At 39.6% G+C, this 24,568-nt stretch overlaps 1 protein-coding gene across 1 annotated transcript in view; it reads left to right on the forward strand.

The window, feature by feature from the left end:
• The window catches only part of LOC114031416 (solute carrier family 22 member 1-like), a 55,553-nt gene that overhangs the window by 14,240 nt on the left and 16,745 nt on the right, over positions 1–24,568 (forward strand). Inside the window, exons 2-8 of the mRNA XM_027846484.1 lie at positions 3,731–3,834; positions 5,968–6,122; positions 7,666–7,834; positions 10,801–10,915; positions 11,499–11,611; positions 19,601–19,815; positions 22,185–22,293. Coding sequence (XP_027702285.1) covers positions 3,731–3,834; positions 5,968–6,122; positions 7,666–7,834; positions 10,801–10,915; positions 11,499–11,611; positions 19,601–19,815; positions 22,185–22,293 — 980 coding nt within the window. The remainder of the gene's footprint in view (positions 1–3,730; positions 3,835–5,967; positions 6,123–7,665; positions 7,835–10,800; positions 10,916–11,498; positions 11,612–19,600; positions 19,816–22,184; positions 22,294–24,568) is intronic.

Here is a 24,568-nt window from a genome sequence, read left to right on the forward strand (position 1 = left end):
TTTAGATAATTGAACAAATACATTAAATACCCATTGTATCCTGACTACTATGCTATGATGATGAGGGAGAATAAAGAGTTTAGAGAAGATACTGTTACTATCCTAGAGCTTACAGAGGAGATAAAAAGTTGTCTATTATTCACAATAATAAATCATAATTAGAGTAGAAAGATGTAAATGAGAGTGCTAAGTGAGGTTGGATCATGTCATATTTTTTTTTACACTGTTGGTCTGGTTTTGACAATTGGTCTCAAAAGACATCCAGTGTCCAACTTTGGGCTAAACTATATTCTAACTGGAAAGTGTACATATAGTATGTGTGGAAAGAGTTGATCAGGATACCCTTGATCAATTGCTTCTCTCCTAATATCTTAGTTCATTTGACAAAATATTATAAGATAGGGGATAGACAACAGAGGAAACACAGATATTTGTTTAAATGAAGCATAGGTTAGTGTAAATAAAACCTTATATTTTGTTACTCTAATGAGGTATGAAGTTTTTAAGTAAAAAATAGAATTAGAAAGCAGCTAACCATTGGCTGGTTAAAGATTGGTCACACTGCTATTGACCCTTTGGAAAGTGATTCATACTTTCTCAATTGTCAGTTGAGGCAGGACATTTTTCCAAGGAGCATAACCTCTGACAGTAGAAAAGAAAGCCAGCCAGCTATAGATTAAGAAGGCTGCTTTGGAAAGGGAATCATTCCTCACCTCTCTAGTGGGAAGGGCTTTCTCTCTCTTCCATTCTTCCCCCCTTCAGCCATGACATCTTTTTTTTTTTTGTTGCACTTACTAGTATTTTATTTTTTCCAATTACATGTAAAGATAGTTTTCAACATTCACTTTTATAAGATTTTGAGTTCCAAATTGTTTTTCCTCCTTCTCTCCCAAAGACAGCAAGGAATCTGATATAGTATATACATGTACAATCATATTAAACACATTTCCACATTAGTAATGCTGTGAAAGAAGAATCAGAACAAAAGGGAAAAACCACGAGAAAGAAAAAAACAAAATAAAAAGTGAAAATAGCATGCTCCGATCTGGATTCAGACTTCATAGCTCGTCCTCTGGATGTGGATAGTATTTTCCATCACGAGTCTTTTGGAATTGTCTTTGTATATAATTTGTCATTGTATTGCTGAAAAGAACCAAGTCCATCAAAGCTGATCATCGCACAATGTTGCTGTTACTGTGTACAATGTTCTCCTGGTTCTGCTCACTTCACTCAGTATCAATTCACGTAAGTCTTTGCAGGTTTTTTTGAAATCTGCCTGCTCATCATTTTTTATAGAACAATAGTATTCTATTACATTAATATACCGTAACTTGTTCAGCCATTCCCCAATTGATGGGCATCCCCTCAATCTCCAATTCTTTGCCACTACAGAAAGAACTGCCATAAATGTTTTTTGTACATGTGGGTCCTTTCCCCTTTTTTATGATCTCTTTGGTATATAGACCCAGTAGTGGTATTGATGGATGAAAGAGTATGCAGTTTTATAGCCCTTTGGAGTTCCAAATTGCTCTCCATATCAGCCATGATCTGGAGTAGGTCTACTTACCCAATAGCAATCTATGTACTCAGCATGGAAAAGGAGTGAAACAAGGTGATAGTTCTGAGGAATATGACCACTGTGAGATGAGAAGAGAGCCATCCCTGGGAGCTGAGCTTGGAAATGAACAGGTCCATAAAGCCTGGCAGAGTGGTATGCTCATTAAAGACACTATATCAGGAGGAGTTGTATGAGGATATCATGAAAAGGGAAAGGATATTGGTTCCCTATAGTGCCTTTGAGTTACCTTGGCCATATGAGATTGCTATGTGTGTTTCTTTCTACTAGTATTCACCATATATGTACTCACTCTTTCTACTCATTCTGTGTGTAGTTGCGCGAGAATGCTTCAATAGTTTTATTGAAAGTGGTGGTGGTCATTTGTTGTTATTGTTCTTGTAAAGCTATGTTAATAAATGTCTCTGCTTTGAGATAATTCTTTCTACTGGCTGACTATTAAAGGTAAGTGCACTAGTGGGGGCTTATAGTGTTAGGAATACAAACTCACCTTAAACTTTGGGGTAGTCACTCAACACAACCTTCTCCATCCCTTGGGACACAAACTGCAATTATAAATGGAGAGATAGCCCAAATGGAGCACTACACACATATATAGACATATATGAAATACATTCAAAACAAATATAAGATAACCTGCAGTAGGGGTGGGAAGGTACTAGAAGGCCTCAAGAAAGGCCTTATGCAGAAGGTGGCACTTGAACTGAGTTTGAAGGAAACTAGAGATTTATGAAGGTAAAGAAGGAAAATATCACCAAGCACAGAGGACATCCAATGTCAAGGCCAATTGTGTAATAGATACAATCAGGGCAATTTCTACTTTTCTGCCTTTCTCTTGAATAGCAGTTCACTTGATCTTGCTCCAAATTTATTCTTGCTTTTTCTAATAAGGACACTATGTCCTTCTATCTCTGATAACACATTTGGAATATAAAGTGCTTCCTTCATGATAAGTGCTATGACATAGTGGAAAGGTCAATGGATTTGGAGTCAGAGGACCTGTGTTTAAAACCTGGCTCGCCCCTTACTAGTTATATCATCCTGGGAAGGTCCCTTTGTTTTTCTGGGGTTCGGTTTCTTCATCTGTAAAACCAGGGGGTTGGGTTAGAGGATTGCTAAGATTCCTCCCAATTCAAAATCTTGTGGAAAATATCAGGTCTGGCAAACACAAGATGACACATATGCCAGAAACAGAGAAATTCTTTTTAAAATTAAAAAACTTATTTAGTATTTTATTTTTCCTCAGTTACATGTAAAAACAATTTTTAACATTCATTTTTTAAAACTTTGAGTTTCAAATTTGCTGCCTTCATCCTTCCCCCTCTTCCCCCACATTGAGAAGGCAAGTGATTCAATATAGGTTATACATGTGTAGGCATGCAAAACATTTCCATAATAGTCATGTTGTGAAAGGAAACAGGCTAAAACAACAACAACAACAAGAAAAATAAAGAAAGTAGAAAAAAGTATGCTTCAATCTGTATTCTAACACCCTCAGTTCTTTCTCTGGGGATGGATAGCATTTTTCATTCTAAGTCCTTCAGAGTTGCCTTGGATCATTGTATTGCTGAGAATAGTTTAGTCATTTCATAGCTGATCATCTTACAATATTGCTATTACTTTGTAAACAGTACATTTCATTTTACATCAGCTCATGTAAGTCTTTCCAGGTGTTTCTAAGAGCATCCTCCTCATCATTTCCATCATAATCACACACCACACTTTGTTCAGCCATTTCCCAATTAATGGGCACCTCCTCAATTTCTTATTCTATGCCCCCAGAAAAGCGCTGCTATAGATATTTTTGTACATATAGGTCCATTTCCTTTTTGTTTTTTATCTCTTTTGGATACAGACCTTGCAGTGGTATTGCTAGGTCAAAGGGTTTGTATGGTTTTATAGCTCTTTGGGCATAGTTCCAAATTGCTCTACAGAATGACTGAAGCAGGGAAATTCTTAAAGAAACATTTTATAATAACACCACCACCAACAAAATCTAGTAACAAAGAGAGAAGAAAGATGAAGATAACAATGGAACCCACAAGATATGCGTGAATGATGTGTAACAGGTTGGCTTTGTGTGAGTTCTGGGTTACAAAATGGTTTTCATTTCTTTGGAATTGTATTGCTTCTAACAATGGTTTGTCTCCTCAGTTTAACCTGGTGTGTGCAGATTCCTGGAAGGTGGACCTATTCCAATCCTGTGTAAATGTGGGATTCTTTCTTGGCTCTCTGGGAATTGGCTATATAGCAGACAGGTATGTAAATGCTTCAATTTCCTAATTCAGTTAAAGAAATATTTGCTTCTTAGAACCATCCTAGTTGCTATGAAGAAATGCACAAGAAATTGGATATAGTTCCTGAATTCAAGAATTTGTGGCTACTATGTTTTAAACAGAAATAGCGGAGTTGATGGAGTAGTGGAAAAAAATAATGGATTTGAAGTCAGTGGATTTGAAAATGGATTTGAAGTCACTATATTATAAAAATATAATGTGTTATATTTTTATAATATAGTGCCTTATAGTTAACAAAGTGCTTTTATTCTAGGCTAGGACTAACTCAGACCAGGTTGGTGATTCAGGCCTGGGACTACAATGAAATGAAATATTCATGGACCATAAGATACAATTAAAAACAATTTTATTTAGGATAAGATTTTTAAAAACCCCAAATATTATTTCATTTGATCTTCACAACAATTCTCAGAAGTAGGTGCCATCATTATTCCCATTTTACAGATGAAAAACCTGAGGTAGACACGTTAAATGACTTGCCCAGGGTCATACCACTAGTGAAAAAAAATATTGGAGGCCACATTTGAATTCAAATACTCCTGACTCTAGGTCCACTGCTCCATCCACTGTGCCAGCTAGTTGCATGCTTAGGATAAGATTAAAAAAGAATACATATCAGACTATATCTAGCTAGTCAGGATGACTCCTCTTCCTGAGTTCAAATCTGGCCTTAGACACTTACTAGCTGTGTGACCCTGGGTAAGTCACTTAACCCTATTTGCCTCAGTTTCCTCATCTGTAAAATAAGCTAGAAGAGGAAATGGCGAGCCATTCCAGTATCTTTGCCAAGAAAATCCCAAATGGGGTCATGAAGAGTCAGACATGACTGAAAAGCGTCTGACCGATAAACAAACTTCTGAGTCCAGGACTTTTTCTATAGTACTACTTTGGTTTGGATACCCACCCCTACACAGGAATAGGTTACAACCTCATCCTAGGGGACTCTTAAGGGATGGTCCTACTCAGCATGGGGAGATGTTCCTCTGAGTCTGTCACATTTCTGGGATACCAGTGCAAGCTTTGGTCTGTCCTTTTTTTATCCCTTATGCCAGAAAAGTGTAAACTCTTTCAAGGACTGGCTTGGTTTAGTCTTCGTGTCTCCAGATGCCTCGGACATAGTAATTGTTTAATAATGTTTCTTTGAGTTGAATTAAATTGCCACATGACTAATCCACCCTCGTTTCTGATAATACATTTCCTGCTGACATCCCTTATGATGAGGCACAACGACACTGTCAAAGATAGGGAGTCAGTCTCGGCATCAGAAAGAACTGGGTTTGATCCCGTCTAATACTAGCTGAGCATTTGTGGACCAAGGTGAATCTTTCTGTCCCCCCAGCATCTCCCAGAGATTCTGGGGGTACAGCCAAGTAGCTGAACTGCGTCAGCAAACTATGCTGATGAAATCTATCAATCAGTAAGCATTTATTAAGCACCACTAGGTCTTGTGGTTACAAAATACCTGGGGATACAAAAAGAGGCAAAGTGCCCCTAGCTTGCAATCTAATGAGGCGGGCAACACACACGTAAATATCATGGAAATGGACAAGAAAAAAAATCCCCCAGTCCACTCCTTGTGCCCCAGTCATCTGGGTTCATGGCAGTCATAGAAAGCTAACTGAAATGCATTCCTGGTTTCTTTGGGATGGGACATGTATATATGTACACATGTATGAGTACACACATGTATCCATACACACATGTATATATCACTATATGTACATATATTTATATATCATATACCACTATATCACAAATATATATCATGTATATCTCATTGATTTTAGTGGTTTCATGGGTAGTAGAGAGTGGCAGAGCTAGGATTCCAAGTTCAGCACTCTTTTCATGGTAACAATATAGTTTTGATTAGGTACCTTTTCAATGGGTCAAATACCACTGAAAGCAGAGCAAACCAACAATTTTCTCAATAAGTCTAATGCACTTTTTCTAGATAAAACCACTAAATCCTATAGAGCTCTGTTCTGTAAGCTCTGTTCACACACTCCGTTATGGTCAGTCATGTTGCCCTTGCTTCAGTTTTTAAAAATATTTTGTCTTGGTCTTGATTTCATTACTGTGTTTGTTTCTCTGCAGGTTTGGTCGCAAAGTGTGTCTCTTAATCACAGTCTTCATCAATTCTCTCTCTGGAGTCCTCATGGCCATCTCACCCAACTATACATCTATGCTCATTTTTCGTTTGCTGCAAGGACTGGTCAGCAAGGGAAGCTGGGCCTCTGGATACATCTTGAGTAATTATTCATGGTTCCATCAACTCAAATCAGGACAGTAGTTAGGGGATATGATAAATTTGGGACCAGGTCAGAGAGGTTATTGTTGTTGATATCGATGAGGGATGTAGAAAGAGCCCCTGTTTAGCGCAGTCTGAGGGGTGGACATGGAGGATGGTGAATACTGGAAAAGACCGAAGTTTGAATCCAACTTCAGACACTTACTATCTGTGTGGCCTTGGGTAAGTCACTTAACCTCTGTATATTTTTATAGTATTTGAGGATGGAGACATAGGAGGAGATAAAGAGAAGGAATATTGTTAAAGAGAGCAAAACTCCTAAAAAAACCTTCAACCAACAACTAAAAACCAAGGATTGGATAAATATCTGAGGAATGCTATATATTAATACTTTTCAAGTTTACTTTAAAGATTGAGAGGGAAACCCCCAAATTGTAAGACTTTATAGGATCATAGATTTGGAGCTGGAAAGGATTTAGGTCCAGTGCCTTCGTTTTATCCGTGAGGAAACTGAGGCCCAGGGAGGTTAAGTGACATGCCCAAAGTCACACAGGTAGTAAGTGATTAGGAGATAGATTTGAATTCAGGTCCTCTGACTTAAAATCCAGTGCCCTGTCCACTGTGCTATTTGTTGTTATTCAGTCATTTTTAGTTGAGTCTGGCTCTTTGTGATCCCATTTGGGGCTTTCTTGGCAAAGATACTGGAATAGTTTGCCATTTCCTGTTCCAGCTCACTCTACAGATGAGAAAACTGAGGCAAACAGGGTTAAGTGACTTGCCCAGGGTCACACAGGTAATAAGTGTCGGAGGCTGGATTTGAACTTAGGTCTTCCTGACCCGAGGTCCAGTGCTCTATCCATTGTACCACCTAGCTGTCCTACCACCATAGCCAGCATAGTAGTGACTCTCAAACTCAGCAAGGCTTTGGGAAAGGGAAACAACTGAAGTAGATTCACTTTTTCCAGCTTCAATCCAAGGCTGGATGACACTAGCAGGCATGAATCATTTTCTGGGTGGTAAAGGATGGGAGATAATCCATACTTTGTGTAATTTTCTAGGGAAGGAGATACAGGGGTTTGCCACTTCCTGGAAATTCAATTTAGCATCCTGACATTTGGGGAAATTTCAGGCCTCCTAGGAAGAGGTGATCTAACTATGATCCTACTCTGAGGAAATAAATAAATAAATATTCCAGAACCCCAAGGCTTCTGAAAGCAGAGGGTCTATATTTTCCTATTGATTATAATCTGCATTGATGACCATTCACATCTCTATTTTGCAGGCAGCTAGGTGGCACAGTGGACAGAGTGCTGTGCCTAGAGTCAGGAAAACCTGAGTTCAAATTCTGCTTCAGATATTTACTGGCTGTGTGACCCCAGGCAAGTCACTTAACCTTGTTTGCCTCAGTTTCCTTATGTGTAAAATGAGCTGGAGAAGCAAATGGCAAATTATTCCCATTATCTTTGCCAAGAAAATGCCAAATGGGGTCATGAAGAGTTGGACATGACTGAAAATGACCGAACAACAAAATGTCTCTATTCTAGTCACAGAATTTGTTGGCGCAGCGTACAGAAGAACCGTGGGTATTCTCTTCCAGACGAATTTTGCAATTGGTCTCTTGATACTCTCAGGAATTGCTTATACTATTCCCCATTGGCGATGGCTACAGCTGACTGTTACTTTACCAACCTTCCTCTTTTTGCTCTATTACTGGTAAGTACCGCCTTCCTCCTTTTCATTTTCAATGGCAATAGAGCAACTCACACAGGATGAACAGGAGCAGATGGGTTAGGAGCTGCATTGTCCTTTTCCCCAAACCTATGCTCCCATTGTACTTCTCTATTTCTTTCAAGGGAAGAACTCTCCTTCTAAGTCACCTCCGTTCATGACTCTGGAGCCATTTTAACTCCTCGCTCTCACTCCATGTATCTAATCAGGAGCCAATCATACATGGGCCAAATACCGTTAAGAGACCAGCACCAAGTCTTCTTGTTTCTACCTCCACAATATTTCTTACCTTTATCTCCTTTTCTTTACTCATGAAGACACAACCCTAATTTAGGCCCTCAGCATCTCTCACCAGGATCAGTTCAATGGCTTCCAGAATGGTCCGATTTCCTCAAGTCTACCTTCTGCAAGCCGTCATTGACATAGCTGACAAGGTGATTCTCCTAAAGTACTGTTCTGACCATGTCCCTCCCTAGTGGAATAAACTCCGAGGACTGCCTCCTCAACATAGGCTAATACAAACTCTTGTTGTTGTTGTTCAGTTGTGTCCGACTCTTCATGACCCCATTTGGGGTTTTCTTGGCAAAGATAACTGGAGTGGTTTGCCATTTCCTTCTCCAACTCATTTTACAGATGAGGAAACTGAGGCAAATAGGCTTAAGTGACTTACTCAGGTTCACACATCTTGTAAGTGTTAGGTGTTTCTGACTTCAGGTCTAGTACTCTGAGCCACCCAGCAGATTCTCCCTAAATAAAAGACTAAAGGAAAGAGGTTAAGAAAGGATATTTTTTTTTTCCTGCCAAGAAGCCTAAGACTGAGCCAAAGCTGGTAAATGATTATAATAGACTAATATCTGCAGTTTATTTGAACAATTCAGGGCTTACAGGGTCAGGGGGAGAGGTCGGGAATGTACTGAAGTGATATAACTTTGTTCTGGGCCTAATCCATGTGAGCTCTCTCTCTCTCTCTCTCTCTCTCTCTCTCTGTCTCTCACTACCTCTCTCTCTTTTTCTCTCTCTGTCTCTCACTATCTCTCTCTTTCTCTCTGTCTCTCACTATCTCTCTCTCTGTCTCCCTCTCTTTTTCTCTCTCTTTGTCTCTGTCTGTCTCTGTCTCTCACTGTGTCTCTCTATCTCTCTGTTTTTTCCCCTCTACCTCATCCCACTCTAGATACTTTATAAAAGCCCTTTCTTTGACTCATTGATGGGCTCAAATTCTTTCTTATTATCCCTTCTTTTGCTTCACTGCCTCGGAGACCATTGTCCTGCTACACTCTGCCCACCATCTGGCACACCTGGAGTATTGTGTTCAGTTCTGGGCCCCACATTTTAGGAAGGGAACTGATCAACTGACTGGAGGAAGGCAACCAGGAGGGAGAAAGAGCCTTGGCTTCCCAGCACATGAGGACCTGTTGAAGGAAATGGTAGTTTTGCCCGGAAAAGAGAAGACTTAGGGGAGATAGAATAGAATCCTTTATTTTAAGAGCTATCACCCGGCAGAGGCACTATATCTGTTTCATTGGGCCTCAGAGGCAGAACAGGGCACAGTGAGTGGAATTCACAGTTAACGTTTAGGCTTGTTGCCAGGTAGAGACTTCCTAATACCACTTGCAGGTGATGGAGGAGGAATTACTGTTCCAGGGTGGGTTAGACTACATGACCTCTGAAGTCTCTTGCAATTCTGAAGTTCCATAATTGTTGTGAAACTCATGGAAAGAATAATGTATATGTCCTCCACTCATGCCTCTTCACTCGCTTCTCAGATCTGGTTTGTCAGAGCATCATAGATTGAGAGCTAGAAGGGCCCTTAGAGTTGTACCCTTCCTTTTACAGATGAGGGTGGTACAGGCCAGAGAGGGATAAAACTGGGGACACAGTAAGTGTCTGAAGTGAGATCTGAACCCAGGTCTTCCTAATTCCATGTCCAGAGCCCTTTGTGTTATACCAAACTGCCTCTTGACCAAGAGATACCTTGGTCTCCTCTTTATTCTTAATTGAATTTAATTCACCATACGTTGTAAAAGCACTTAACTATGTTCTAGGGATAGTGTTCTAAGCGTTATTCTAGGTGTTCCAGTCACCGCTCCAGAGACTCAAAGACAAAAATGAATGAATGTCTACCCCCGAGGAGCTAATATTCTAGCATCTGCCTGACAGGGTTGTTGTGAGGATCCAAGGAGATAATATTTGCAAAAAGCACTTAGCACAGTGTCCAGCACACAGTAGACATTATAGAAATATTTATTCCCTTCCTCCTTCCCTCCTATGGGATATATCTAGTTTGAGGGGGTCTCCTTTGCCTCCATCCCATTCTAGGTTATGTCCTATTTTATTTGGGTTCGAGTCATACTTTACCCCTATGCCCATTAGACTATCAGATCATTCAGTTAACAGAAGATGTTATCTTTCATCTTTACATTCCCACAGAGTAAGCCCCTAGTAAATGCTCATTCAGTGGAGTTGTCTTAAGGTTTCGTGTGTGCTCCCTCTATATAATAGCAATGTAGATTATTATACTGTGTGCCTCTGGCATTCTGGCTTTGTGGCCCTCTCAATGCCTGAGGTAGTTCTCTAAGACAGTAGGTCTTAACCTGGGGGGCAAGGACCCACCATGGATAGATTTCAGGGGGTTTGTGAAGCTGGATGATTTAAAAAATTACATCTTTATTTTCGCTGACATCTAAATGAACTTTAGCGTTTACTTCAATTATTCAAAAACATTATTCTGAGAAGAGATCCAAAGACTGCCATAGGAGTCCATGACAAAAAAAGGTGAAGAATTCTCTGATTTAAGACTATAAGTTGCAGAGCAGCTATCAATTTTCATTGGTAGAGAGAATTTCTTCAATGGTAATCCCCCATAACAATGAAATCACAGGCCTATTTTCTTTCCTCCCTCCAAAAAAAAAACCCTATTATTACTTTTAATAAATCATTGATTATAACTACAGGTGTGTGCCTGAATCTCCTCGGTGGCTGTTATCACAGAAGAAAAATGCCAAAGCAATAAAGATAATGGACCACATTGCTCAAAAGAATGGGAAACAGTTGCCTGCTAATCTCAAGGTAATTGTTGTTCAGTCATGTTTAATTCTTTAAGAACCCATGGACCCTATTGTTCATGGGGGTTTCTTGGCAAAGATACTGGAGTGGTTTGCCATTTCCTGCTCCAGTGGATTAGGGCAAACAAAGATTAAGTGACTTGCCCAGGATCACCCAGCTAGCAAGTACATGAGGCTGGATTTGAACTCTACTCTTCCTAACTCCAGGCCCAGTCCTCTATCCACTGAGCTACCTATCTGCCTCCAATCTCAAGGTAATAGAGAGAGGGAAAAAGGAGATGATGGGGCTAGGAGTATGAAGTGATAATCTACTTATAGCCTGTATGTGTTGTAGATTTGTTTCACATTTGAGTTCTTGCCTTGAAATTTCCAAAGGCAATGAGCATATTTCCAATTGAGTACAAACCATGTGTTGCGCTGGCCTCCCAGCGTGGATCATTTGGAGCATTTACCTGGTGGAGTAAAGGTCCTTGGGCCAATCAGAAAAAGGTTTGAAACTTGTTCCAGTCCTAAGCCATCTACCATGTGATCTTGTGATTTCTGGAAGGAGTCTTCTTTCCTGAGCTGATGATACATCTCTTTCCTAGACCCTCTCTCTTGAAGATGATGATGATGATACAGAAAAGCTACGACCTTCCTTCGGAGACCTATTCCTAACCCCTCAGATAAGGAAACATACTTTCATTCTGATGTACATCTGGTAAGGCGAAGTTCTGAAATTTTTCAACCCAAAGTGTTCATGGTTGGAATGACCCTTTGGGAGCAGGATATGGGGAGGAGAATGCTCCAGACTAAAGAAGAGAAAGTTAAGTGGTGATTTGATAAGTTGTATGGATGAATTATTCTAACAAAGATTACAGTAATGAGCTCTTCTTCATAGTCTGTAAGGAGTGAACAAGAGGAAATAGGGGCAGCTAGGTGGCACAGTGGATAGAGCACCAGCCCTGAAGTCAGGAGGACCAGAGTTCAAATCCAGCCTCAGACCAAACACTAGCTGTGTGACCCTGGGCAGGTCACTTAACCCCAATTGCCTAAAAAAAAAAAGAAGAGGAAATACAATCACATTTCAGTGGGCAAAATATGTGGGTTATATGTGTAACCTGTGTGGAAAGCACTCAGGGTCAACATAGAGCTAATCTGCCCTCCACTCTCCCTCGGGACTTAGTCTACAGAATTCATAGTACCAGTGTGAATTTGATCTTCCATATCATGACTCTCTCCTTTGCTTCTGCTCCTTGGCACTGGCTCTGGTTTGTTCCAGAAATTCTTCTGCTCAGCCCTCTTTCACCTGGGGTTGGCTGCTCAATGCACGTTGTTCCCTGGAAGGGCTTTGGGATGTGATGGCTTCCCTTTAGGGAACTGAGTCCAAATCAATGGGTTTTCCCACTCGTTACTGTATTCCTCTGCCTCTAGATCCCTAGCCCTTCTGTCTATGTGTATTGCTACCCTCTAAGTCAAATTGAGTGGCATTTATTAAGCACCTACTATGTGCCAGGTACTGTGCTAAATACTAGTTTTTAACATTCACTTACACAAGATACTAAATACTAGGAATGCAAAAAAAGTACCCTTCCCCCGCCAAAAAATAAAAACACCAGTCCCTACTCTCAAGGAACTCACAGTCTGAGTGGGCAGCAACCTGCACACGGCGATGCACAAATAATGAATACAGTCAATCAATCAATACAGATTTATTAAGTGACTACTATATGTCAGGCACTGTGCTAAGCCCTGGGGATGCAAAGAAAGGCAAAAGACAGTCCTAGTTTATAAGGAACTCACAGTCTAAAGTGGGAGACAAAATGCCAACAACTGTATACAAACAAGTTATATACAGGATTAACTTGAGATAATCCCCAAAGGAAAGCATTAGAATTAAGGGGGATCAGGAAAGAGTAGAAGAGGGGATTTTAGTTAGTTGAAGGAAACCAGAGAAGTCAGGGGGCAGAGATAAGGAGGGAGAGTGCGTGGGAGACAACCAGTGAAAATGTCCTGAGTGTCTTGTTAATGGAACAGCCAAGAGGCCAGTGTCACTGGATCTCAAGAGTAGGTGGAGGGGAGTGAGATGTAAGAAGGCTGCAAAGGTAGGATTGGGCCAGGTTATCAACAGCTTTAAAAGCCAACTTGTCAAGGTTCAAGTTCCTAAACTAGACATGGTCAGTATGGTATTCAAACATGCCAGGCATTGTGTTAAGCCAAGAAGATAGGAATGAAAGGCCCTGCCTTTAAGGAACTTGATGATCTTGCAATTTTTTGTGTTGATAGTTTAGAGTTTCTTAAAATCTACCTTTTAAAATGTGTTGATCCCACTTTTTTCACGGATGGAATAGTTGTCCAGTAATGCACAGAGTAATGGAGGGGCAAATGGTTGATGTAAGCTGGCTGCAATATATAACCAACGAGGAAAAGCGAAGAAGAAATGGAGTAAAAAATGTTATCAGTGAAGTGAAAAGAGAAGAGCTGATCCTGCGATAAAAGTAAAGGATGATAGGCCAACAGCCTGAATGCTTTACTGGAACCACAAGTTGCTAGAAGAATGAATGAATGAAACAGCATTTATTAAGTATGTAAACATGTACCAAATACTATGCTAAGCACAGGGGAGACAAAAACAAAGCTAAGAGAGTCCCTGCCCTCAAGGTGCTTATATTCTAAGAGGGAGAAACAGGGCATAGAGAAGAAAGGTGGCCAGTAAAGAATATTTTGATTCAGAAAGTTATGGGGATGAGAGTAGAGATTTTCAGAAGCAATGACAAAGCTGATTTGATTATGGTTCCAGAAATGAAAGTGGGGGTGAGGGAAGAAGGTAGCATATAGTAGTATAGCTAGAGAGAACTAGGCTTTAATATAGTGGGTGTCTTAGGCAGGCACCAATCAGGAGAACAAGGCTCTGTGGCAGGAGTCCCAAGGATGAAGTCTTTTGGGGTTTGATTTCTTGTCCAAGCAGTATGGTGGCTGGTGAGAAGGTTGGGGACTAAAGCCATAAAGAGACTCCCAGTAGATTGTGTGGACTGTGTGTGGTAATTTATGGGAGAACATGAACAAGAGTTGTAAAGAATGGGCAGGTGTGGGTAGGTTTTCATTTCATTTGTATCACTGAAGGGACCATCCACATTGATGAGATCACAAAACCACATGTGTATTTAAGATTGTATGAGAGGCACGCACACACACAGTGCTATAGGAGGCCTGAGGAAGAAAGAGATGGCCAGGGGTCATCATATAAGGAGTCACAGAGAAGAAAGCATTTAAGACAAGCTTTTAAGGAGGGGTAGGATTTGAACAAACAAAAAGAGGGGTTGGAAGATCATTCTAGAAATAGGGAAAGGATTCAAGAAAAGACAGAGGTAGGAAAGTAATGATAATGACAATGAATAATAATAGCATTCATATAGGACTTTAAGGTTTGCCATACATTTTATATATTTTAGCTCATCCGATCCTAACAACACCCTGGAAGGAAGTACCTTTGTTACCCCCATTTTACAGATGAGGAAACAGAGGCTGAAAGATGCTAAATGATTTGTACATGATCATCACAGCTAGTTAGTGTCTGATGCAGGCCTTGAACTCAGGTCTTCCCAACACCAGACTCAGTGCTCTATCCACTGTGCCATCTAGCTGCCTCAAGTATAGGAAATAGGATCATAGACACAGAACTGACTAGGTGAGATCATCTAGTCAGACCCCTCTCATTTTACAGATAAGAAAACTGAGGCAGAAGGCTGTTAAGTGATTTTTCCCAAGGTCACACAGGTAATAAATGACAGGGGAATTTGACAGGGGTCCTCTGACTCCAGGGTCTAGTGCTGAGGAAAGCAAATGGTCTAGTTGGCTTTTAGCATAGAGTATTTTATTATTATTATTATTATTATTATTATTATTATTATTATTATTATTATTATTATTTTGGATAGGCAATGGGGTAAGTGACTTGCCCAGGGTCACACAGCTAGTAAGTGTTATATGTCTGAGGCCAGATTTGAACTCGGGTCCTCCTGAATCCAGGGCTGGTGCTCTACTCACTGCACCACCTAGCTGCCCCCAAGCATAGAGTATTTTAAAAGGAAAAATAGGGGTTTTATTAATTTTTATAAAATAAAGGCCCTGGAAAAGAAAGATTATATTACATTGAAAAGGGATTTGCATAGTGGACTAGAAAGTCTGAACTTTATTTAGCAGGCAATAGGGAGCCATTGATTGATTTTGAGCCAGAGAGTAACACGACCAGACCTATGGATAAGTAAAATTATTTTGTCAGTGATATAAAGAATAGACTAGAGATGAGAATACTGGTTAGAAAAGTCAGGTATTAGATTGGTGTGGTAAGTGGGGAGGGGTATAATGGTGGCCTATATTAGGGTGGTCGCCACGAGGAAGGGGATGGATTTTATGAAGGTAGAATCTGCCTGGTTTTACTCAGCAGGGTAAGGAGAGAGTCTAACAAGCATTGGGCTGCCATATGAGTGGTCCACTGGGCAAGGAAATCGTATAAGGCAAATTGTGGTTTTGCTGACACTTGCTAATCTCCTTCATAATATGTTCTCCAATTTGTCATGTCCCTTCGTTTTAGACTGCTGCTTTGAACTCTACTTTTCCCTTCTCAGCCGCACTTTGGTTTACTCTGGCATGGCATATGGTTTACTTTGTTTTGATTGCAAGGCTTCAGACCTTGACCCTTTATTTCCCTCCAGATCCGTTGGGTCCTGATCATTTAATCAATAACCTATTCCACTAGCTCCGTCCCCAATCTAGGGGGCACAGATTTTGATCCTCTAATTTTTTTTTCTCACTTGTGGCTCAGCCAATGATCAAGTTGTTTGCTTCCCCAGAAGCCCCATACTAGGAGCTTGTGAGGATGACTTTGACCTTGAAGTACATAAATCACGTTCTTTCCTACCCTTGCTAATTATGGGTGAACATGAGGAAATACATTGTCCTGAGGATCCCGGGCTCAAAGAAGTGACTAGACTATCTCTGATACCAAGTAGACTGACAAAGGTATGGGCCCCAAGAAAGAACATGGGAGCCAATGCACCATGTGCATGTCTTAAAGGTCTTCCACCAATACTATTCTACCAAACCATGGTCTTTAGTTCTGGGGAGGGATAGTGTCTGGGTCAATGGCATCATCAACAAGGTGAAGCCATGTAAGGGCATGATGAGGATGCTAATCCATTGCAATGTTCACAAAATGGAGTGAGCAGGAAAAATGGCTAGCATCTACTGTGTGCCATGCAAGAGAGCCCAAGGCCTCAAATATCATGGCTAATACTTCAACCTCCTTCTTCCCTTCCCCCTCCCCCACCACTAGAATTGTTTTTCCCTTGGGTCCTAGTGACTGTTCTTATCATTGGTATGTGTTGGGCTATTCTCCGTTTAGGAAATATTGAGCAGAATTAATAGATCTGGTGAGTGATGTGGAATGTGAGAAATGCTGTAGGACCTAGAAAATAGGATAATAAGAATGAATAAAAAGCATTTACTATATGCCATGTTTACTATATGCCAGGCATTGTGCTGAGCCCTGGATATAAAAATAGAAAAGCAGAATAGTTTCTGCCCTTAGTCAGCTTATTCTAATAGGGAGAGAAAATGCATATAAGGGAGAGGTGGTTAGGGAAGGGAATTTTGAAATGGAAACTCACAGGGATGTTGGGTGGAAAAATGGTACAGTCAATTTATGTGCCCTTTCCCAGAAGGAATAGTGGTGTTAATTTTTTTTTTTACACAACTGGAGTTAAGTGACTTGCCTAGGGTCACACAGCTAGTGTCAAGTGTTTGGTCTGAGGCTGGTTTTGAACTCAGGTCCTCCTGACTTCAGGGCTGGTGCTCTATCCACTGTGCCACCTAGCTGCCCTGAGTGGTGTTAATTTGATTATAGGACAAGGTGTGTGTGTGTCTGTGTGGGTGTAGGGGGGGTTGGGGCAGGGGTGGGGGTGGGAAGAAAGTGATACCTGCATTGGCAAGTGGGCAAGTGGAGGCTGTTGAAAGACTATGACTAGGTCTGTGGTTGGCTAGCTATAGTGAAATACCATTAATTAAAGAGTGGCCCCCCATTGTAGTGGATGCAGTACTGGATTTGGACTCAAGGTTCAAAGGAGACAGGTTCAAATCCTGCTTCATACTCTTACTAACTGTGTGACCCTGACGAGTCATTTAACCTCTTTTGGTCTCAGTTTGCTCATCTATAAAATAAGGGAATTAGTCTAAGATCCTTTCTTTTTTTTTTTTCTTTTTTTTTTTTTTAGGCAATTGGGGTTAAGTGGCTTGCTCAGGGTCATACAGCTAGTAAGTATCAAGTGTTTGGTCTGAGGCCAGATTTCAACTCAGGTCCTCCTGACTTCAGGGCTGGTGCTCTGTCCACTGTGCCACCTAGCTGCCCCTAACATCCTTTTTAGCCCCAAATCTATGAACCTATGATTCATTTAGGCCAGCTTGACCCCAGGGCTGGAGTTCAGAAAGGGCAGCAACAGCAGTAGATAATCACTGGGCTGAGAGATCATGGCTGACTTTGGGGCCAGCTAGATACAGTAAAATCTCACCATTCAAGACAGCCCTCAGGGCAGGAGTTCCAAAACTGCTCCATGGGCCAAAGGTTGGAAAATTGTTAGGGTGAAAGAGAAGAGTAAGAAGTAATGCCATGATTTCCAGCATGGGTGATATCATTAATGGTGGTACCACTCAGCGAAAATGATAAAACCAGAAAGTGGAGCAGGTTTTGGTTTTTGTTTTTTGAAGAAAATATGGGTGGGAGGTAGGGAGAAGAATAAGTTCAGTTTTGTGCCTCTCTGGAAGTCTGTAACCTTGAGAGGCTTTGGGAGAAAATTCAAGGCCACGAACAGCTTTGTCTTAGCAAAATGAACTCTATTGGTAACATTGACTTTGTTGTGAGCTCTCACTAAGCTCAGATGAAGACTAATAATCAGAGTTACTGTTTCAGAGTTCATGTTTATGGTATTTAAGTAGCTTATTTATGCTCAAGACGAGACTTTCATCCTAGCATTTTCCCTTAATGTGTTCTTCGATACCCACTTGAAGAGCTAGCAAAAAAACCTTAGAAGATTCCGTGGGGCAGTTCTGGGCATCTTTCTGCCTGTTATGTCCACCATTGCTACCTTTGTCTTACAGTGGGTCACAGCTGACCCTGAAGTCTTAGTTGGAACCATAGCCTTTCCTTTCCATTTCCTGATGGGTACAGTGCCCCCATGATCTAGAAAATCCACATAAAATTTTTTGGCCCTCTGTCCCAGAGAAGAAGTCTGAATTTTTTCTTTAATGGGGTGTTTACAGTGCCTTATTGTAAAATTTGGGTTAAGTATTTGGGTATAGGCTATATGTAGGTTAATGTTATGTAGAAATACTTTTTCTGTGTTTGCTGGCCTTCGTGTGTCATCATCTGTGGTTTTCGCAAAAATCCCATTTAATTTTTTATGCTGACCTGAGAAACATTGAAACCATGATAGGGAAAGTTGAGATGTGGAAGGGGTAACTATACTTCATCTTTCTGTTGAGCTGTGCTCAACTGAGTGGCAGGTACACCTGTCACAGCTCCTGCTCTTAGCCCTGAGTTAAGTCATGACGAGCTCTTTGCCTCCTCCCCATTCCTATGACTCTTTTGCAAGAGGTAGAAGTTAGTCTAGCTCCTAACGAATTTGTTTTTCTGAGCTTTTCTGGACATTCTGAAGAGCTTACTTTTAGGTATTTTTGTTTCCAAAATAGAGAGATTTAAAAATAGGAATCTCAATTTTTCTTGGAGCTGATGTGAAATTTGGTTGCTTGGAAATGGCATTTATTTTTCTCTTGATGAAAATCTTCTATCAGGTTTACTATAATCAACATATATATGTGTGTGTATGTGCATATATGTACGCATGTATATGTGTACATATATATTTATGTATGTATGTATCTTTGTGTGTATCTAGCTAACCAAATAACATTTTAAAAAACAGATACGGTTCTCCCTACAATAACTTGGTAAATTTCCTTAATGTTAATTCCCTAATTCCCTTAATTCCCTAATGCTTAGAGTATCTTACCTGTTTCTATAATAAATCTGTGTGCCATAGACTAGAGCCCACTGTCTCATTCACCACAAATATGGATGCAAATGCTACAGGATAAAAGAGAGAATGGCTTTTTAAAACACATTTGATCTTAAAGAGAGTCTGGGAGTATCTCATATCCTTCCTATCTCTATTGAGAATTGTTTTAAAATTTCTGACAGTTATTCCTCTCTGATTATTGTTATATTCTGAATAGGATCTGAAGCTCATTTTCCCTCCAGTTATTCTCATAAATCATGTTTATAAAATGCTCCTCTATCTCCTCTTTGAGGAGGGAGCAAGGTGTCATTCTAGCAGATAGAGCATTGGGTCTAGAATTGAAATTACCTGAGTTCAAATGCCTCTCATGCTTACTAGCTATGTGACCTTGGGCAAGTCACTTAACCTCTGTCTGCCTCAGTTTCCTTAACTGTAAAATGGGGATAATGATAGCACCTACCAGACAGGGTCATTGTGAGGATCAAATGAGATAATTTTGTAAAATGCTTAGCACATTGCATGGTGCATAGTAGGTGCTCCATAAATGTTGATTCCCTTTTCATTCTCTTAAAAAACAAAAACCACAAATTTCTCATCTTTCTGGAAGCCTAACTTTAACTTGGAGCATCTTTTTTGTTCAGGTTCTCAGGCGCTGTGCTTTATCAGGGTCTCATTATGTACATGGGGGCCACAGCTGTTAACCTTTACCTGGATTTCTTTTACTCCTCTTTGGTTGAATTCCCAGCTTCCCTCATCATCATCTTCACCATTGATCGCGTTGGCCGCCGCTATCCTTTAGCTACCTCAAATTTTATTGGAGGGGTAGCTTGTCTTATCATGATATTTATCCCAGATGGTGAGTTGTCTGTTTTCATTCTTGTCCCATTTGTCCATTTTGGGGAATCACGTTTTATCTTTGATAAGCTTTTGGAACTAGAACAGAGACAAAGTAATGTGTAATATCTTACACACTGTTGTGATCCAAGCTAAATAGAACCGGGCAAATTCTTCCCAAATTTAAGTACAGCAAATAAACCTCCTCCCACATTCTTTGCCAATTCTAATTCTTTCAAATTAACATCAAGATAAATTTATTATTTTTCTAAGTTTTCATGAACTGTTTACTGGACCTATTAGCTCCTTGGGTCATTCGACATAGTTTCTGTGAACAGTATTCTAGAAACTGCCCCATAAAATTTGAGTTCTTGAGAACAACATTATCTTGGTTATCTTGGGCTTGAGAGGCAGTGTGGCATAGTAAATAGAGAGCTGGCTTTAGAGTGAGAAAGATCTGATTCAAATCTTGTCTCTAAACATATAATGACTATGTGATCCTGATGCCACAGACACTAATGCTGAAGGTATAGAGCAGATGCTGATTTCGTGGTAGGAGAATTTTCTGACTAAAGCTCCCTATACGAATGATATCAAAGGCCTAGACAAAAAAAAAAAGGTAAACTTGGAGGTGGGGGAATTTAGTTCAATTCAATTTCAAGCCTTCTGTGGCAGCTAGGTGGTGCAGAGCATTAGGCCTAGAGTCAGAAAGACCTGAGTTCAAATTTAGCCTCACTGGCTATGTAATCCTAGATAAGTCTTTGACCTTGTTTGCCTCAGTTTCCTCAACTGTAAATGGGGATAATGACAGCATTTACCTCCCAGGGTTGTTGTGAGGATCAAATGAGATAATACTTGTAAAGTACTTAGCATGGTGCCTGGAACATAGTAGGCATTTTATAAATGCTTATTCCCCTTTCCTTCCCTTAAAAAGTCACAAATTCCCTTCTTCTCTTCCTTTCAAAATAAGTTGAAGGAAACAATTCAATAAGCATTTATAAAGCACCTCCTATGTGCAAGACACCACAAAGAGAGGAAACAGAGCAGAGGGTGTCCTGGAATGGTTGATTACCCAGTGGAATGAGATTAAAGCCCTCTTTAAAAATTAGGGACTAATTTTCCCTATGTCATCATTCGGCAGGCATTGTAGTTCTCTTTTTGGAAATTATAATACTTGGATTTTGCACAAACATTTACTCAGTACTTACGGTGTGCAGGTACTCTGCTAGGTGCTGGGGAAAAGACAAAGGTTAGTTAAGATGGTGCATGCTGCCTTTGTGGCCCTTACTGTCCTAGGTGACAAATTAGTGTAGGTTTAGAACTGAATACACATTAGGGAACTCTGTAACAGAGAAGAGAATCTGCTTCTAGAGTTGTTTACTTCTCTAGTGCATTGGTTGTATTTTTATTAAGGATTCAGGGAGTTTTCAGTTCTAGACGATATCGTCTAGACTTTCTAAACAAATATCTCCCCATAGATTCTAGATTTTAAACATCTTATTTCTGGCACAAGAGATATAGTGGGTTGCTGTTTTGGGTCCTTGTCTAGTCCCAATCAAGAGTTCTCAAGCCCTTGGTTTCTTAACTAAATTTCTTCTTGGATAAAAAGCAGAGGAAAGAAGACAAATGAAGTTAGAGTGCATTGAATTCAGCAGAGTAAAGAAATTCCTCAGACACCATTTCGTCTCTCAAATGAAGCCTTGAGCAGAATGAATCAAATTTTATATCAGTAGTGGGTTGCTGTGGCCAAGGGAAAATAATGTCTGGTATCCTCTCTACATCTTATGAGTGATCTGTTTGATCATAGTCCCAGGGCTACTTGGCTCTTAAGTTCTGATAATATTGATAATAATTTATAATTTATTGTTTTTATTGTAATTCATTAACTTAATCAATCATTGTGATTAGCATAATTAATACATTGATGATTTTTTATTATTCATATACATTATCTCATTTGGGCTTTACAACAACCCTAAGAGGTAGGTGTTATTATCATCCCCATATTATAGATAAGGAAACTGAGGCTGGTGTCTCTCTATAGCTTCCTCTAGAAACACCAAAATTTGACTTACGTTAAGGTCTCTACAAAATTGTAGCTCCTACACAAGCACACAAGCTTGTAAATAATTTATAATGTAGTTTTTGAACTCAGGTCTTTCAGACTTCATATCCAACAGTATGCAATGTACCACCTAGCAGCTTTGAATCAGTAGGGAAATTTTTCTGAAGAAATCAAAGAAGTCATTTCTTAGTTCATGGATTCTTAGATTTTCTGAACCAGTTATGAAGTGTTCATAGTAAAACCTGATGAATATGGTTTCTTAACATAACCCAAAGGGCAGAATCCCTTTTCACATTTCAAACAATTTTTTTGTATTTTCTTTCCAGATATGCACTGGTTAAAAGTGACTATGGCATGCCTTAGCAGGTTGGGAATTACTATTGCAGTTCAGTTGATTTGTTTAGTGAATGCAGAACTATATCCCACATTTGTCAGGTGAGTGACTCTCTTTGAACCTGTGTGGAGTGAGGTGTGGCTACTGAAATTGGTAGATAACATGGGTGCTAGTCAGGTTTAATGATTTGTACTTAGATATTTAGAAGTAATTCTCTGAAGTAGGACAGATGGCCGATGTTGAATGCTCTCTCTCTCCCTCCATAATATAAATGTATATGTGTATGTATTTATGTATGTATACATGTACATATATATTTGTTTTTTAACCCATATATACAGTATTTTATGTAGGGTGGTTTGTCTATGGTTTCAATGGGCAGAATTGAATTCACTTGATAAAATCTGAGGACCTACTATGTTCTAGGGCACAATGATAGGTGTTCTTGGGGCATACAATACTGAAGAAAACATGGTTCCAATTTTGAGGGACCTCATAATCAAGTATGGAAGATAAAGCATATGCACTTTAATATTTTAATGGATTCATGATCTCAGCTATGCAGGCATTCTTTCTACTACTGTGGATAGCAACTCATCCATGCCTTCTCATCTTGTATAACCCTTGTCTATATTCTCCCATATGTTTGTTGTTTTTTTTTAATAGAGCTACTGAAGGGTCTTCTCAAGGTTTTTTCTTTTTAAACATGTTATGAGCATCAGTACCATGCCTGAGCTGCTCATCCGGATATCTTGATCTCAGTCCATGATTAGCCCACTGCCTTTTCTGACCATATATATCTTGTGGTATAACCCTTCTCCCATCACTGAAAATGTGCCATAGTTGACTTATACCTGTCACACCAATACCTATACTGCACAATAGATGGCATATATATAGTCTTTAACAGGTTACACAGTGCCCATACTGCATTATATTATGTCAAAATAAATTAATTTCCAGAGTGGTCCTGCGAGGCAGGTTGTTTAAACATCATCCCCCATATTTCTGAAACCTAGATAAGCTGAGTGACTCCTGGAAAGCCACACAGTGAGCAAATGACTGGGCAAATGAACTTGGACTTGGACCCAGAGAAGTACAAACAAAATCCTGTTATTCATAAGGCTGTCAGTCTGGGGAAAGTCCATTTATACCCATTTAAAAAAAAACCATTGTTGACTAGGCTCACATTTGCTGTGTTACCTTACCACTCTGTGAGCTTTTTTCTAAAAAATATTAATTCATTAATTTTTATTTTTCAACATTCACTTTTATAAGATTTTGATTCTTCAAATTTTCCCCCTCCCCAAGATGGCATGCAATCTGATGTAAGCTATATATATATATATATACACACACACACACACATATATATATATATATACACACATATATACACACACATATATACATATATATATATACACACACACAATCATATTAAACATATTTCCATATTAGTCATGTTGTGAAAGAAGAATCAGAACAAAAGGGAAAAACCATGAGGAAGAAAAATAAGAGAGAAAATAATATGCTTCAATCTGCATTCAAACTCAGTAATTGTTTCTCTGGCTGTGGATAACATTTTCCATCATGAGTCTTTTGGAATGTGAGTTGACTTGAAAACCAGGAGAACTTGTAATGGGCAACTCTTTGGCTATCTCTGCTTTCAATTTTTGTTTCTATTAACCCTCTCCTAAGCTCCCATCTAGTACAGCAATAGTGTATAGTAGGACCTGTTGAGTCCATGTTGAGTTCTGCTGCTTACCAGCCCTTTGACTTTGTACATGTCTAATGAGATAGTATTTACAGACTTTACAAACTACTAAGCATCATATAAATGTTATCTACTTTTATTATTATTAATAATATTATTTTTATTTCACCTTTTTGAGTTTCAGTTTCCTTGGCTGTAAATTGGGAATAATAATACTTGACCAGCTACCTTGCAGAGTTGATAGGAGGAAATAATTTCATAAACTAGAAAGTATCACGAATATGAATTATTATTATTAATATTTTCCTGCCTCCTCCGTATTCCTCTCTGAAGTGCTTATGAAGGGGAGGGAAGACTGACTGGAAACTTACAAAGTTTAAATGAAGACAAAAAATCTCTCTTGAATTCAATGCCTCTCTTGAAGATCTGAGCCAGAAGTCTAAAAGCAGCAAAGCAAAAACAATTCCATTGTCATGGTCACTGGTCCCCAAGGGCTTGTTTAAATCTTAAAAATTCAAAGGTTCCTAGAGCTTGGTCTTATAAGGAGGAAAATCAAGTAATACAGTCCCCTAAAGGACCTTTGAACATTTGTGAATAAAGTCTGTTGATGTCTAGATTTAACAAGGGTTCTTTTTAAAAATATAGGATGCTCTACACAA

Source organism: Vombatus ursinus, unplaced genomic scaffold (assembly GCF_900497805.2).
Source record: "Vombatus ursinus unplaced genomic scaffold, bare-nosed wombat genome assembly UNPS02015175.1, whole genome shotgun sequence".
Classification (NCBI taxonomy): Eukaryota; Metazoa; Chordata; class Mammalia; order Diprotodontia; family Vombatidae; genus Vombatus; species Vombatus ursinus.